The 18,146-nt window shown below is 36.7% G+C and overlaps 1 protein-coding gene across 1 annotated transcript in view; it reads right to left on the minus strand.

The window, feature by feature from the left end:
• Positions 1–18,146, minus strand: part of CFAP47 (cilia and flagella associated protein 47) — a 544,336-nt gene that overhangs the window by 440,196 nt on the left and 85,994 nt on the right. Inside the window, exon 21 of the mRNA XM_081794138.1 lies at positions 17,032–17,126. Within this exon, the coding sequence (XP_081650264.1) occupies positions 17,032–17,126 (95 nt within the window). The remainder of the gene's footprint in view (positions 1–17,031; positions 17,127–18,146) is intronic.

An 18,146-nucleotide genomic window follows, 5' to 3' on the forward strand; every position in this document is an offset into this window, starting at 1 on the left:
CGGCTGAGGTCAGAGAGGTTTTTTCCTGCTTTCTCTTCTAGGGTTTTGATGGTTTCCTGTCTCACATTCAGGTCCTTTATCCACTTTGACTTTATTGTTGTGAATGGTATAAGAAAGTGGTCTAGTTTCATCCTTCTGCATGTTGCTGTCCAGTTCTCCCAGCACCATTTGTTAAAGAGACTGTCTTTTTTCCATTGGATATTCTTTCCTGCTTTGTCAAAGATGAGTTGGCCATACTTCTGTGGGTCCAATTCGGGAGTCTCTATTCTATTCCATTGGTCTATGTGACTGTTTTTGTGCCAATACCATGCTGTCTTGATGATTTGTAGTAGAGGCTAAAATCTGGGATTGTGATGCCTCCTGTTTTGGTCTTCTTCTTCAAAATTACTTTGGCTATTCGGAGTCTTTTGTGGTTCCATACAAATTTAAGGATTGCTTATTCTACCTTCGAGAAGAATGCTGGTGCAATTTTGATTGGGATTGCATTGAATGTGTAGATAGCTTTGGGTAGTATTGACATTTTCACAATATTTATTCTTCCAATCCATGAGCACGGAATGGTTTTCCATTTCTTTATATCTTCTTCAATTTCCTTCATAAGCTTTCTATAGTTTTCAGCACACAGACCTTTTACATCTTTGGTTAGGTTTATTCCTAGGCATGTTATGCTTCTTAGTGCAATTGTGAAGGCGATCAGTTTCTTAATTTGTGTTTCTGTTGCTTCATTAATAGTGTATAAAAATGCAACTGATTTCTGAACATTTTGTATCCTGCGACTTTGCTGAATTCATGTATCAGTACTAGTAGACTTTTGATGGAGTCTATCGGGTTTTCCATGTATAATATCCTGTCAGCTGCAAAAAGTAAAAGCTTGACTTCATCTTGGCCAATTTTGATGCCTTTGATTTCCTTTTTTGTTGTCTGATTGCTGATGCTAGAACTTTCAACACTACGTTAAACAACAGCGGTGAGAGTGGACATCCCTGTCGTGTTCCTGATCTCAGGGAGAAAGCTCTCAGTTTTTCCCCATCGAGGATGATGTTAGCTGTGGGCTTTTCATAAATGGCTTTGATGATGTTTAAGTATGTTCCTTCTATCCCGACTTTCTCGAGGGTTTTTATTAAGGAAGGATGCTGAATTTTGTCAGATGCTTTTTCTGCATCGATTGACAGGATCATATGGTTCTTATCTTTTCTTTTATTCATGTGATGTATCACGTTGATTGATTTGCGAAGGTTGAACCAGCCCTGCATCCCAGGAATGAACCTGGCTTGATCATGGTGAATAATTCTTTTTATATGCTGTTGAATTCGATTTGCTAGTATCTTATTGAGAATTTTTGCATCCATATTCATCAGGGATATTGGCCTGTAGTTCTCTTTGTTTGCTGGGTCTCTGTCTGGTTTAGGAATCAAAGTAATACTGGCTTCATAGAATGAGTCTGGAAGTTTTCCTTCCCTTTCTATGTTTGGGAATAGCTTGAGAAGGATAGGTATTACCTCTGCTTTAAACATCTGGTAGAACTCCCCTGGGAAGCCATCTGGTCCTGGAATCTTATTTGTTGGGAGATTTTTGATGACTGATTCAATTTCGTCGCTGGTTATGGGTCTGTTCAAGCTTTCTATTTCCTCCTGATTGAGTTTTGGAAGGGTGTGGGTGTTTAGGAATTTGTCCATTTCTTCCAGGTTGTCCAGTTTGTTGGCATATAATTTTTCATAGTATTCCCTGATAATTGCTTGTATCTCTGAGGGATTGGTTGTAATAATTCCATTTTCATTCATGATTTTATCTGTTTGGGTTATCCCCCTTTTCTTTTTGAGAAGCCTGGCTACAGGTTTATCAATTTTGATTATTTTTTTCAAAAAAACAACTCTTGGTTTCATTGATCTGCTCTACAGTTTTTTTTAGATTCTATATTGTTTATTTCTGCTCTGATCTTTATTATTTCTCTTCTTCTGCTGGGTTTAGGGTGTCTTTGCTGTTCTGCTTCTATTTCCTTTAGGTGTTCTGTTAGATTTTGCATTTGGGATTTTTCTTGTTTCTTGAGATAGGCCTGGATTGCAATGTATTTTCCTCTCAGGACTGACTGCCTTCGCTGCGTCCCAAAGCGTTTGGATTGTTGTATTTTCATTTTCGTTTGTTTCCATATATTTTTTAATTTCTTCTCTAATTGCCTGGTTGACCCATTCATTCTTTAGTAGAGTGTTCTTTAACCTCCATGCTTTTGGAGGTTTTCCAGACTTTTTCCTGTGGTTGATTTCAAGTTTCATAGCATTGTGGTCTGAAAGGCTGCAGGGTATGATCTCAATTCTTTTATACTTAGGAAGGGCTGTTTTGTGACCCAGTATGTGATCTATCTTGGAGAAGGTTCCATGTGCACTCGAGAAGAAAGTATATTCTGTTGCTTTGGGATGCAGAGTTCTAAATATATCTGTCAAGTCCATCTGATCCAGTGTATCATTCAGGGCCCTTGTTTCTTTATTGATCCTATGTCTAGATGATCTATCCACTGCTGTAAGTGGAGTATTAAAGTCCCCTGCAATTACCACATTCTTATCAATAAGGTTGCTTATGTTTGTGGTTGTTTTATATATTTGGGGACTCCCATATTCGGTGCATAGACATTTATGATTGTTAGCTCTTCCTGATGGATAGACCTTGTAACAGTTATATAATGCCCTTCTTCATCTCTTGTTACAGCCTTTAATTGAAGTCTAGTTTGTCTGATAGAAGTATGGCTACTCCAGCTTTCTTTTAACTTCCATTAGCATGAGAGAGAGTCTTCCATCCCCTCACTTTAAATCTGAAGGTGTCCTCAGGTGTAAAATGAGTCTCTTGCTGGGGCGCCTGGGTGGCTCAGTCGGTTGATCGTCCGACTTTGGCTCAGGTCATGGTCTCGTGGTCCGTGGGTTTGAGCCCCGCGTCGGGCTCTGTGCTGACAGCTCAGAGCCTGGAGCCTGTTTCAGATTCTGTGTCTCCCTCTTTCTCTGACCCTCCCCTGTTCATGCTCTCTCTCTGTCCCAAAATAAATAAATGTTAAAAAAAAAATAAAAATAAATAAAATAAAATGAGTCTCTTGTAGACAGCAAATAGATGGGTCTTGTTGTTTTATCCATTCTGATACCCTATGTCTTTTGGCTGGAGCATTTAGTCCATTTACATTCAGTGTTATTATTGAAAGATATGGGTTTAGAGTCATTATGATATCTGTAGGTTTCATGCTTGTAGTGATGTCTCTGATACTTTGTGGTCCTTGCAACATTTCACTCACAGAATCCCCCTTAGGATCTCTTGTAGGGCCAGTTTAGTGGTGATGAATTCCTTCAGTTTTTGTTTGTTTGGGAAGACCTTTATCTCTCCTATTCTGAATGACAGACTTGCTGGATAAAGGATTCTCGGCTGCATTTTTTTTTTCTGTTCATCACATTGAAGATTTCCTGCCATTCCTTTCTGGTCTGCCAAGTTTCAGTAGAGAGGTCTGCCACTAGTCTTATTGGTCTCCCTTTGTAAGTTAGAGCCTGTTAATCCCTAGCTGCTTTCAGAATTTTCTCTTCATCCTTGTATTTTGCCAGTTTCACTATGATATGTCGTGCAGAAGATCGATTCAAGTTATGTCTGAAGGGAGTTCTCTGTGCCTCTTAGATTCCAATACCTTTTTCCTTCCCCAGATCAGGGAATTTCTCAGCTATGACTTGTTCAAGTACACCTTCAGCCCCTTTCTCTCTCTCTTCTTCTTCTGAAATTCCTATGATACAGATATTGTTCCGTTTGATTGCATCATTTAGTTCTCTAATTCTCCCCTCATCTCCTGGATTTTTTAATCTTTTTCTCAAATTCCTCTTTTTCCATAATTTTTCTTCTAAGTCACCTATTCTCTCCTCTGCCTCTTCAATCCGTGCTATGGCTGCCTCCATTTGATTTTGCACCTCATTTATAGCATTTTTCCCTCCTAATGACTATTTTTTAATCCCTTGATCTCTGTAGCAACAGATTCTCTGCTGTCCTCTATGGTTTTTTCAAGCCCATCGATTAATTTTATGACTATTATTCTAAATTCTTGTTCCGTTATACTGCTTAAATGTTTTTTGATCAATTCATTAGCTGTCGCTACTTCCTGGAGTTTCTTTTGAGGAGAATTCCTCCATTTCGTCATTTTGGGTAGTCACTTGGGTGGCTCCCAACTGCAGGGCACTTCCCCTGTGCTGTATGGAGTAACTTGTGTTGGTGGGTGGGGCTGCAGTCAGACCTGATGTGTGTCTCTAGCCCACCGATAGGGCCACAGTCAGACTGGTGTGTACCTTATCTTCCCTTTCTCAGGAGCAGGACTCACTGTGGAGTGGTGTGGCCCTTGTCTGGGCTCCTTGCACACTGCCAGGTTTGTGGTGCTGCTTCAATTGGATCTGTCGTATTAGCCGGGGTGGATCCGCAAAGTGCACAGGGGTGGGAAGGGCAGGCATAGCTTGCTTTGCCATAGGTGGTCCCCTGTGGGAGGGGCCCTGCAGCACCAGGATGGAGGTAGACCCATCAGAGGGATGGATCCACAGAAGCAGTGTTTGGTGTTTGCATGGTGCAAGCAAGTTCGGTGATGGGAACTGGTTCCCTTTGGGATTATGGCTGGAAGATGGGAGAGGGAGATGGTGCTTTACAGCACCTTTGTTCCCCTGCCAAGCTGAGCTCTGTCTTCCCAGGCTCAACAACACTCCTTCCCAGTGTTCTGTCACCCTCCCCGCTCCCTGAGAGCAGAGTTGTTGACTTTTAACACTCCAGATGTTAAGTCCCGCTGGGTGTCAGAACTCATGCAGTCTAGCCCCTCCACTTTTGCAAGCCAGACTTGGGGGCTCTGCCTTGCTGGGCAGGCTGTCCCTCCACCACCCTGGCTCCCTCCCGTCAGTCCGTGTAGCGCACACCGCCTCTCCGCCCTTCCTACCCTCTTCCGTGGGCCTCTTGTCTATCCTTGGCTCCAGAGAGTCCGTTCTGCTAGTCTTCTGGCAGTTTTCTGGGTTATTTAGGCAGATGTGGGTGGAATCTATGCGATCAGCTAGACGTGGTGAGCCCAGCGTTCTCCTACACCACCATCTTCCTCAAATGTCCTCTCTTTTAATCCTGAAAAGATCATCCTAGCTTCCTGTAACAATGATTGTAAATCCAGAATAACCACTACAAAAGTTTACCCAAAGGTGGCATATCCTCAAAAGACAAAGGTTGGTGGAAAGAAGAAAACAGTGAAAAAACTGAACAATTCTCCCTCATTTTCAAGAGTTTTAGGGCAAATATAGAGCAGGACAAATGAGAGCTTCAGAGCAACCAAGCCACTATAGATTAGCCTGTTCCAGAGACGAGAACCTGGGCTTTCACGTCAGGAAACGTAAGAGTAAAAACCAGGAAAGATCTACACCCGTGCTATCACATACAACCTTCTGAGAAGATGGAAAAGTTCTACACTGTCCAATAGCCATGTGCGGATCCTGAGAACTTGAAATGTTATTTTGGCTGAGTTAATAAATTTTTAATTTGATCTAACTTTAATTAAAATTTAATTTAAATATTCATTTAATTAAATGGCTAGTGACTACCACATAAGGGAACACAACTCTACACATTGGCCCAGAAGACACATGACTAGATCGCAACGAAAGAAGGGTCTCAAATGACAGTCTAAATAAGCCATTCCAGTCAAAGATGCCAAATGCACCTATAATTGCCCCCCAGCACTGTTAACTGTACCCAAATCTGGTGCGGTATAGGCACAGAACAGATACAACTAGAATGAAATCAAGCCCCTGATTGCTGGTTTTACATTTGCCTGCTACACAGGTCAACCAACAGAGCATCCATTGGCTATTTACATCTGCACACGCACGCACACACACACGCGCACACGCACACACACACGCACATGCACACACATGCAGACACAAAGATAACTTACAGCTAGCTATAGTGGAGAATATCTGAAATGATTAGAAACCAGATAATCAATGTGCCTCACTGGCACAAATTTATAGAACAAAATCTCATAGGGTATACCGACTCTGCAGGGTTTTTTTTATGTTCTTCTCAGTGGTACACTGAATTTCATTATAATACACTAAGTAAATCCCCCTTTAAAATACCCAGTAAAGGCAGAACAATTCAAAATCTTAAGGAATGTGTGGCACACTAAAGAACTAAGTACATATAATTTATTTTAGTTTTACAATAAATTTTTGGAATCCTAGAAGAGCCACAATCTAAACATTAGAAACAGATTAATAAGGGGGTGCCTGGGTGGCTCAGTGGGTTAAGCATCTGACTTTGGCTCAGGTCATGATCTCACAGTCCATGGGTTCAAGCCCCATGTCGGGCTCTGTGCTAATAGCTCAGAGCCTGGAGCCTGCTTCAGATTCTGTGTCTCCCTCTCTCTCTGCCCCTCCCCTGCTCACACTGTCTCGCTCTCTCTCTCTTGCTCTCTCTCTCTCTCAAAAACAAATGTTATTTTTTTAAAAAAATAGATCAATAAGTTTTTAATTGTCGGCAGTGTTAAATAGCAAACTGAACTCAATAAATGAAAATACCAAATTGCATATGCATCATCCCAAAACGTCATGTAACAAACTTAAATTGGATTATATCTTTCTCTAATTTTTAGTGACCCTTAACTTAAAATGCTTTTGTGGATGAATGATGATATTAAAAACACTGTATATATTTCCACTAATAAAAATATGAAATCATGATATAGACTTACTCAGAAAATATATAAATTTATCTTAACATACTTAAAAGTGTACAGATTACTGCACAAAGTAGTTTCTTTCTCTTCTTTTCCTTAGTTTCTTATTGAAGAATATCTGTGTGTAGGTGTGTGTGTGTGTGTGTGTGTGTGTGTGTGTCTGTGTGTCTGTGTGTTTGCACATTTCTGTGTACATACAAGATGCAGGCATTGGGTAGGAGAAAGACATGATGCTTTAAAATATTAACTTGTCACAAAAAGGATTATTTAGTTTTCATTGTGAGTTACTATCTTTATCACAATTACAAGAGTATAGATTTGAAAAAAATAAAATAAAAATAATCCCACAAAGCTTATATTGAAAATTACCATTCCATTCTCTCCACCATCATATACTTGCACACATACACACACTAAACACATATACAAATCCAGACGCAATCATTTTCAACTCTCTTAGTGGTTTTAGGTTTACCTCAACATAGGGAAATAATCTATATAGACTAATAAAACAAGCCTCAATGAATTTAAATTTATTTAAATAATATATAGTCCCAAGTCACAATGGGATTACATTAGAAATCAATAACACAAGGAAATCTGGTAAATTCACAAATACGTGAAAATTAAACAACACATCCTAAATAACCAATGGGTCAAGGAGAAAACTTACAAAAGAAACTGCAAAACACTCTGATGAGCAGAAATGAAAATGCAACAAATCAAAACTTTAATACAGGTAAAACAATGCTTAGAGGGAAATGTAGAGCTATAAAACCTTCATAAAAAAATGAGAAAGATCTCAAATCAATACCCTAACCTTCCATCATAAAAAAAAAAAAAAAGGAAAAAGCAAAAACAAAGCAAAGTGAAACTAAAGTAAACAGAAGGAAGTAAATGATAAAGGATGAAGTGGAAATATATGAAAGAATCAAACACACTACAGAAAATCAACTACACCAAATATTGAATCTTGAAAATATTAACCAAACTGACAAAACCTTTAGATAGGCTGACCAAGATGAAAAGAGAGATGACTCAATTCTAAAATAAAGTCAGAAATAAAAGAAGGAACATTATTACCTATCCCACAAAAATAAAAATAGTAAGAGAACATCACAAATAACTGTATACCAACAAATTAGATAACTTAGATAAAACTTCTCTAGAAGAAACAGAAAATTTGACCACTTTCACCCATTAAGTGGCTGAAGGTGGTCAAAAAATACAAACTTCCAGTTACATACAATATAAGCCCTGGGGATATAATGTATAGCATGCGGACTATTATTAACAATACTGTATTGTTATATTTCAAAGTTGCTAAGATAGATCTTAAAAGTTCTCATCACAAGGAAAAACCCTGTAACTATATGAGGTGATAGGTGTTAACCAAACTTACTGTGGTGATCACTTCTCAACATATACACATATCAAGTCATTATGTTGTACACCTAAAATTAATACATGTTATATGCCAATTATATCTCAATTAAAAAAAAAAAAACAACAGGGAAACTTGCCAGGAAGAAGTATAAGAGGAAACTATTGAGATATAGATAACAGGGGGCAGGGGAAGTAGGGGAAACTTACTGGTCTTAGTTTTCTGAAGGGAAGTCAGAGAACTGATTAGAGCAAATCACAAAGTTCCCAAGTGAGAAAACATAAATACTAAAGGAATAAAAGGTCATTTCAGAATGAACAACAGGAAATTAGATGAGCATGCAAGAGGCTCCATCCAAAGTGGGACCTAAGTCAGAGGAAACTCATATGAAATCTGGAAACAAAATCTAAAAGTCAACACTAATGAAGAATTGAAGAATTAGAAACAAGAGAAACTCTCCTTTTGTTCTGGATGCTATAAATTTTCATTAAGAGGAATATATGCAAAATTACTTTTTTAAAGTCTGCCCATGATTTGATCTCATACAGAAATGCTATTCATGCTTAAGAACTGGGATGATGGATATATTAAATAAAATGATAAAATCAAGCCACCTCCAGTGACAAGACTTTAATTTTTTGAGGTGTCTTATACAGATGCATATTTATTTCACTATAATGTTTCCCCAAACTTTACAAAATTCTGACAAATATCAATTTCTTTTCTTTTTTTCCATTGTATTGTGGGTTTTTATTTTGCTTCTATAGATACCCTTGTAGACATAATTAGTTAAGTATCTAGAAATTATCCCCCAAATAAATTTAATCCCAGAAGAAACTAATTGTGACTGCAAATTTCTTCCTACAAATATAGAAAATGGAACAGAAAAGAGATCACATAAAAATAGTAATTGACATTTTGATGAGTGTAACTATAAAATTGAAGATTTTGAGTGCTAATGACTAGGAAAAAAGTTAATAAAACCTAAAGATTAAATACAAAAATTTTGTGTCCATTGGCTAAAGGAAGATGTATTATTCTTCACCATGTTTGGATTCCTAACATGGTATCATGAAGGTCCAGTGGTCAGGAGGCTGAGGATATAACACTGTATTATTCAAGCTCTATAGCTCAACAGCAGGGAGCTTTAACAAGTCACTTAGCCTGGCTGTGCATCAGCTTGTATGACTGGAGAAGGGGGGAGGAAAATCTAAGGTCTCAATGCTTGTATTATTGGATTCATGTGGAAATAAAGTGATATTAGATATGAGAGAACTTTATAAACTCTAAGTACTATATAATTATCAATTAAAGGATTGTTACCATAATTTCAAAAAGAAATGAAAAATTTAAATAGGTATATAACAAGCAAATACATGAATTAGTAATTTAAAATAGATATGACAAAGGAAAGCCCAGGACCAGAGGACTTCAATGGAGAAATGTACCACTATATTATGAAGATTTACAATCCAATCCTTCACAAATTCTTTCAAAATTAGAAGAGAACACTTCTCAACTCATTCTACGAAGCCAATATTACTGATACTAAAACCAAAGACAGCTGAAGGAAGGAAACTACAGACCAATATTCCTTGTGAACACAGATGCAAAACCCCTCAAGAAAATATTTAGGAAACTGAATGCAGCAATATATAAAAAGGATTATACTCTAAGTAAAATGATCAAGTGGGATTTATCCCTGGAATGTAAGGTTGGTTTAACATACAGAAATCAATCAATATAATGCACCATATTAATAGAGGGTAAAATCGAGACCATCAAAATAGATGCCAAATTTTTTTACAAAATCCAACTTTCTTTCATGATCAAAATTCTCAACTAGGAATAGAAGGTATACCTTCCTCAACCTGATAAAAAAAATCTACCCCCAAAAAATGCTAACATCATATTTAAAGGTGAAAGATGGATGTTTTCCTCCTAATACCAAGGAACAAGTTCAGATGTTTGTTCTCACCACTTCTAAACCACATTATACTGGAGGTTCTAGAAATCAGGGAGGAAAAAAGTAAAAGGAATCCAGAATGGAAAGGAAGAAGTAAAATTTTCTTTATTTACAGAAATCATATTCTGGTGGACACAAAATTCTAAGATTCTAAGGAATCTACTAACAAACCATTTACAAAATACTAGGTCAACATTTAAAATCAATTGTTTATACACTTAACATGAACAATTTGCAAATAAAATTTTTAAAAATCTCATTTACAATAGCATTAAAATATTAAAAATGAAATTAATAAAGAAGTGGGAAATGTGTATACTGAAAACCACGAAACAATGTTGAAAGAAATTAAAGACCTAAATAAATGCAAAGAGACCCCATGTTCATCGATTAGATGACTTAATATTGTTAAAATGGCAAACTCCCCAAAGTGATTTATAGATTTTTCACAATCCTTATCAAAATCCAAGCTGGACTTTTTTGTAGTAATTGGAAAGGTAATTCTAAAATTCGTATGGAACTTCATAGGACACAAATTTGCCAAAACTGTTGTTGAAGGGCTCACATTTTCCAATTTCAAAAATTACTACAAAATTACTATGCTAATCAAGACATTGTGTTGTTGGAATAAGACATCTAGATCAGTGGAACAGAACTGAAACTCCACAGATAAACACTTATATTTATGTTTAACTGATTTTATTTTTTTGAAATCCGATGTCTCACTTTAAAAAGATTTTTTTAATGTTTATTTATTTTTGAGACAGAGAGAGAGAGCATGAGCAGAGGAGGGACAGAGAGAGAGTTAACACAAAATCCAAAGCAGACTCCAGGCTCTGAGCCTTCAGCACAGAACCAGACACAGGGCTCGAACCCATGAACTGTGAGATCATGACCTGAGCTGAATTTGGACGCTTACCTGACTGAGCCACCCAGGCGCCCCATTTTTTATTTTATTTTTTTTAATTTTTTTTTTTCAACGTTTATTTATTTTTGGGACAGTGAGAGACAGAGCATGAACGGGGGAGGGACAGAGAGAGAGGGAGACACAGAATCGGAAACAGGCTCCAGGCTCTGAGCCATCAGCCCAGAGCCTGACGCGGGGCTCGAACTCACGGACCGTGAGATCGTGACCTGGCTGAAGTCAGACGCTTAACCGACTGCGCCACCCAGGCGCCCCCATTTTTTATTTTAGACAAGGGTTCCAATGCAATTTAATGGGGTAAAATAATATTTTAAATAAATTCTCCTGGAACAAATGGACATTGCATGCAAAAGAATGAAACTAGACTTTTATCTTACATCATACACAAAAATAATTCAAAATGGATCATACGGATGCCTGGGTGACTCAATCGGTTAATCACCCAATTCCTGATTTCAGATCAGGTAATGATCTCACGGTAAGTTGGGAGATCAAGTCCATGTCAGGCTCTGCACTGGGTGTAGAGTCTGCTTAAGATTCCTTCTCTCCCTCTCCTTCTGCCCCTGCCTCCCTCTCACTCTCCCTCAAAAAAAAAAAAAAAAAAAAAAAAAAAGAATCATAGACCTAAACATAAGAGCTAACACAATAAAACTCCCAGAAGCAAACATAAAAACCTTTATGACTTAGGTTAGGTAATAGCTTCTTAGATATGACATCAAAAAGCACAAATGAAAAAAAAAAAAATAGATACACTGGATTTCTGTCACGTGTGTTTTACATTAGCAAATGATAATACCCAGTATAAAGAAGAAGATGTGAAGAAAAGACAGCATGGTGCTACATTAGGATGAAAGTTTTCTACTATAACTCCAAGGTCAAGAATAAGGCCAGGTAGCTAGTATGTGTGCAATAAATATTTGTTGAATGATGATTATTGATGGAAATATAAATTGATACACATTTACTGTGGCAATGTGGATATATGTGCCAATAATTAAAATGCACATCCCCTTTCCTCATTAATGTCAATTCTAACTATCCAAAAGAAAAAAGAGAATAAGCTCTCAGAAATGAATGTGCAGGTTTATGCACTGCATTTTAATTTACTTATTGAATAGGTACTTACTGATTGTCTGATGGGTGCAAAAAAATATACTAATGCTACAAATGTAATTGTTGAATTACATATCAAACCATTTTCCCCCTTTGAATAATAATATGGTTGATGGCATAAAGATATTTGACTAGATAAAAAAAAAATCTACATCTATGTTGGATTAAAATTTATTTTAAATTAGTACTAGAAAGATATTTCCCAACACGGGCTTAAAACATATGTTGCTTCACAGAAAACTAGGAATAAGATAAGCCAAGAAAATAATGTCACCTTGTTCTGGAAATTCTAAACAATGTAATGGAAGAAAAATAGGTAAAAATTATAATTATTTAATTGGAAAAGACAATAATTTTGCAGTCTATTAGAGTATTCCTAAGAAGTGTAAAATAAATTGAAAAAATAATTAAAAATACTTGAAGTTTAAAAATACACAGTTTTATAACTCACCAACATTATTTTCAAATTTAAGAACACAAAATACATAAAACCATTTACAGTGCATGAAACAGCATTGAAAAATTACTTCAAAATATTTCAAAATTTTGCTGAGTATCATAAAACACTTTCATAAAAAGGCTTATCTTAGTTGTGAATAGGAAGCTCAATTTTATACAGACATCACTTCCTTGTAATTTTTTTTAAGTTTATTTGAGAGTGCACACGTGCCTGTGTGCACACACAAGCGGGGAAGGGACAGAGAGAGAGGGGGAGAGAGAATCCCCAGCAAACTCCACACTGTTAGCGCAGAGTCCAGTGCAGGGCTCCATCTCAGGAACCATGAAATCATGACCTGAACCGAAATCAAGAGTTGGATGCTTAACTGACTGAGCCACCCAGACGTCCCTGTAATTTTTTTATTAATTTAATGCAACACATATCAAAATTCCTATATAACTTGTAGCTATGAACTTGAGAAAATGATTCGAAAGTTTATCAGGAAAAATAAAAGTGAAAAATAGCCAATAATATTTTAAAAAGAAAAGAATAGAGGCCACTTATCCCACCAGAGAGCTAAAACAATTTTAACAGTATCAACCAGGCCAAACTGTTAGCAAATAAATCACTACTGTGTTAGGGGGGTTTGTTATATGCGAAGAATCCAAGAAATGCCATTTAAAATGATCTTTCACCTATCAGATTGGTAAAATATTACATGTACATGCATATATAATTGATGCAACCTAGTTGTGCAAATAAAGACAAAGAGCAACATTTACACTGTTACTATGGTTTAATATAACTTGGTATAACCTTTTTTGGAGATCAACTTGGCAATACATATCAACAGCCTAAAATATGTACATAGGGTTTGACCCACCTATTCTCCTTCTGGAAAGATATAATCAAAATAAATAATGTGAAAGCAAACATTTATCTACAAGGATGTTTTCTACAGTATCATTCATAAAGCCAAACAACGGAAAAAATCTTAAGGGTAGAGTAAGAAGGATTAGTTAAGTGACTATAACATAATATAGCTGTTAAATAATAGGATAGATCATCCCTAAAAACCGAAATTGTATTTAGAACACTTAATGACACAAAAAGCTATCCATAACATTTTAATTGATACACTGAGTAAAAAATGCAGATTATAAATAGTTCATAAAGAGGGGTGGCTGTGTGGTGAAGTCAGTTAAGCACCCAACTCCTGATCTCAGCTCAGGTCACGATCTCACAGTTGGTGAGTTCAAGCCCACATCAGCCTCTGCACTGATGGCACAGAGCCTGCTTGGGATTCTCTCTCCTTCTCTCTGCCCCTCCCCTACTTGTACATGCTCGCCCTCTCTCTCTTAAAAAATAAACTTTAAAAATATAACAAACAGCTCAAAAAGTATTGAGCTGTATTATTTCATTCTAATTATAGATGTAGAAATACAAAAATATAGATAGAGGAAAAGGAAGAAAAACAGAGCTCTAAATATAATCAGAGGTCATTGTTAAGTAATAGGATTTATTTATTGTTTATTTTTTTCTCTCCACTCTTCTAAACTTCCCATTTAACTTTGACAGTAAACTTTAATAAGCAGGAAGAGAGTATCATTGACACACCAGATTAAAATATAAGTTGATGCTGGCAAAACTTGCAAATAGTTAGTGTATATGAGAGTTGAGTAGATATTAGAATACTCTAAAAATGAGAAAGATAAACATCTTCTGAATCTCTTAAAATCACTTGTTAATTATGCTTTTTGTCTGAATTAGAAAGACAAATTAGAAATACCTTGACAATATTTCATGAACTTCAAAGTCCTCTGCTGAAAAGATAAAAATCTAAATAATATTTACACTTCGTTATTTTCTAATAGCCTAAAGTAGGCCAAAGAAAAGTATTTGCAAGATAATTTCCAAATAAAGAAAAGATGGTCTCTCTCCTCTTGATAACCTTGCTAAAAAGTACCTATCTAGAGAGGCACCTTGATGGCTCAGTCAGTTAAGCATCCAACTTTGGCTCAGGTCATGATCTCATGGTTCATGGGTTCAAGCCCTGTGTCAAGCTCTGTGTTGACAGCTCGGAAGCTACAGCCTGCTTCGGATTCTGTGTCTCCATCTCTCTCTGCCCCTCCTCTGCTTGCACTCTATCTCTCTCAAAAATAAACAACAATAAAAACCTTTTTTTAAAGTAGCTATCTAGAGAACAAATTGGCAGTTGCCAGAGTGTAGGTGGGTGGGGGGATAGGTGATGGGGATTAAGAGTACACTTATTGTGATGAGCACTGAGTAATGTATAGAATTATCAAATCATTATACCATACACCTGAAATTAATATAAAACTGTATGTTAATTATACTTCAATTTTAAAAAATAAAAAAATTTTCTTCCAAAAATGTAAAACTATCTAAATATCACTGTTCATTAATGTAGATGAATAATTACTTTACCAAACCTATGGAAATCAAATATAGTATAGTATGCATCTGAGTATACTTAATGTTGTGTTTAAGATGAAAAATTTCATTTTCTCTAATGTCAGAAAAGTAGCTTTTGCTACCTCATTCACTACACTTGCCTCAAACTAGAAAAGACACAAGAGTGAACTCTGTAGACAATATCATTCCATGTGAATCACATGTGCACAAAACCTACAAAAAATATCCCAACTAATGTACTTTACTTAAAAAAGCAAAATTAGGGGCTCCTGGGTGGCTCAGTCAGTTAAGGGTCCGACTTCTGTTCAGATCATGAACTCAGGATTCATGAGTTCCAGCCCTGCTTCAGGCTCTGTGCTGACAACTGGGAGGCTGGAGCCTGCTTCAGATTCTGTCTCCCTCTCTCTCTGCCCCTCCCCCGCTTGTGCTCTGTTTTCCTCTCAAAAATAAATAAACATTAAAAAAAAAAAAAGCAAAATTAATCTCTAGCATTTTCTTAAATCTAACCATGTCTTCACATTTTCTTTTCTTTTTCTTCCTGAAAGCTACATGACAGCCATCATTGTTCTTAAAATAGGACTTCAATCTCAGGAAACCGTACTTCAGTGACATTACTAAGAATGGATCATTAGGCGCACCTAACCTGGGTGGCTCAGTCAGATGAGCGTCTGACTTAGGCTCAGGTCATGACCTCACAGTCTGTGAGTTCGAGCCCTGCATAGGGCTCTCTGCTGTCAGCACAGAGCCTGCTTCAGATCCTCATCCCCCCTCTCTGCACCTCCCCCACTTGCTCTCTTTCTTTCAGAAATAAACATTTTTTTAAAAATGGATCATTAAAGATAGTACTTTGCATTCAACACACTTTCTAACTGTATTATTATTTTTGCTTAGTTCTTTCTATTTTATACCTGTTGGGTACAAGGCATCATGCTAGTCATGCTGGAATAAAAAGTGTTTTGACATAAGAGTCTTATACTCTAACTGCCATAGAGAAGTCTGATTCTTGTTTAGGAGGATACAGCAATGTTGGTGAGGGAAACAAAGGCAAGAGAAACTTAGCTTAAATTAAATCTCCTTATAGCATGCAGCTCACTGACAGACACCTGAAACATGTAGAGCATGACCTTCCTCAAGCAACTCATGGCTGCCTGACTTCCTTAATGTTTTTGTTTTATTAAAGACTAAAAGTAACCTTATCTTAATAATAGCTAGCCCCTCAAGGTCCTGAAAGCCTTGCTTTCAAATTCCCTAGAAACTTATACTATCCCTAACCTATACTAACTTAAAAGTCTATCATCGGTCACTCCTCACAACCCCAGTGCAGCTCTTTCTGCCCACGGTTCCTGTCCCCGTGCTTTAATAAAATCACCTTTTTGTACCAAAGATGTCTTAACAATTCTTAGCCATGTGCTCAAGAACCCCATCAACATGACTTCTCACATTGAGAGTAGCAAGAAGCTCTCTCCTGGCACTTTTGCAAAACTTCTGAAGTAAAAATATATGAGAAATGGCTCCTGAAATTTTGCCAGTGGTACCCCTTGTTCCTGGGCATATTCCAGGAAAGGTGTTTTCTTTGATTTTGTTTGTTGTTTTGAAATTACTAAACATCAAGGGATACTATAAAAAGAACCAGAATCATAGGAACCCCTCTTAAATCCTCACAGCACATCTTTGGTAATTTCAAGTAGTGATTCTAAAAGCATTAAACATACCCATTTAAATGTAAGTACAAAGCACATGCTAGCTCAAATATAAGTGATTTTGGGGTTAGCCTCAACTTTCCTTCATAACATGCCATATACTGAACTTTGTAAAGAACGTAACTGAGACCCTAGGTTCCTTGTATGTGTTTTCTGTACCTCATGAGACTCTGGAAGCATGAGCCAGACAGCTCTAGTAATCATTTTACCGAATTAAAAGGTATACCAAGGCATGTTTACAAGTAAGAAAAAGACCCACCACAAAAAGAGCTTAGATGACCTTTGAGAGCTTCTGAGTTAGGATTATCTAATTCCACTACTCCCCAGTAAAATGAGTAATAGAAAGCTGAACATACTTCTTTGGGAGAAAATGCTATGCCACATTCCAGAGATGTCCCTTCCTCTACCTCCAGAGAATATATGTCAGGAAATGCAGGGTCTGTGAAATGCCCTAAAAGACATAAAAAAGAACATTTTTTTAAAGTCAGATACATATCTATAATACCACTGTTAAATGTGGAAAATGAAACTTTGAGAAACCTCATAGGCATGTCTATAACAATCAAAAAGCAGTTGCTAAAGTATCTGTGCAGGACTTCATAAACTTGCTGTTGGTTAAAAAATTGCTCCTAATACCATGGTTCTAATCAGCCAAATTGACATTCAAAAATGGAACAAACATATTTAATCAGCAAATGGACGGTAAACCCAGTTTTAAAAACCTCCAAAGTCGAAGCAGCATATCACAGTCATATTCAGATGAATGTAGAAAGGAATGAAGGTCAAAGTCAGGTAATGGACCGAATCGTAGATCCAATAAAGTGAGGGTCTCATTCTCCAGGAAAGACAGAGCAGCGAAGACCCAGACCTCCTCCTGATGGCTCCAAGTGTCCACAAAGAAGAAAAGCAGAATTTTATACAAGGTCACTCTTTGACAAAATGGAATCACTCTAGATACGAAAGCATTAGGTGAAGATAAAGAAACAACTGTCAAATAATAATGCAAGCTTCAGGGTCAATAATTAAAACCACTTAAATAAATTTCTAAAAGAAGTTCCTGGAAGATCAAATGTTTGTTACAGTAGAACTTCTGTCCTCACTAAACAATTCTAAAAATCCTTTTTTCTCCCTAGAGTTTTCTGATTAACCCAAGGAATGGTAATTATTTCAATCACCTGTCAGGAAAAGAACTTCGATAACTCACTGACTGCACTCTCCTTCAACTTATTCAATTTCACTCACTTTGATGTATAACGTAAAAACCATTAGATGACTGAAAAGCCCATGAAGTGTGTATTAACACCAGCACTGTTTGTAATGTGGGAAAAGATATACATATTATACAGGAAAGAGTACCCACCTAGAATGAGTATATATCTAGAAGACAGAAAATATAATAAAAAGAGGAATAAATATTCATAAATACATTAGGAATATATACAATACAAATAAATTTTCATAAATATCATTG

Source organism: Panthera onca, chromosome X (assembly GCF_046562875.1).
Source record: "Panthera onca isolate mPanOnc1 chromosome X, mPanOnc1 haplotype 2, whole genome shotgun sequence".
Classification (NCBI taxonomy): Eukaryota; Metazoa; Chordata; class Mammalia; order Carnivora; family Felidae; genus Panthera; species Panthera onca.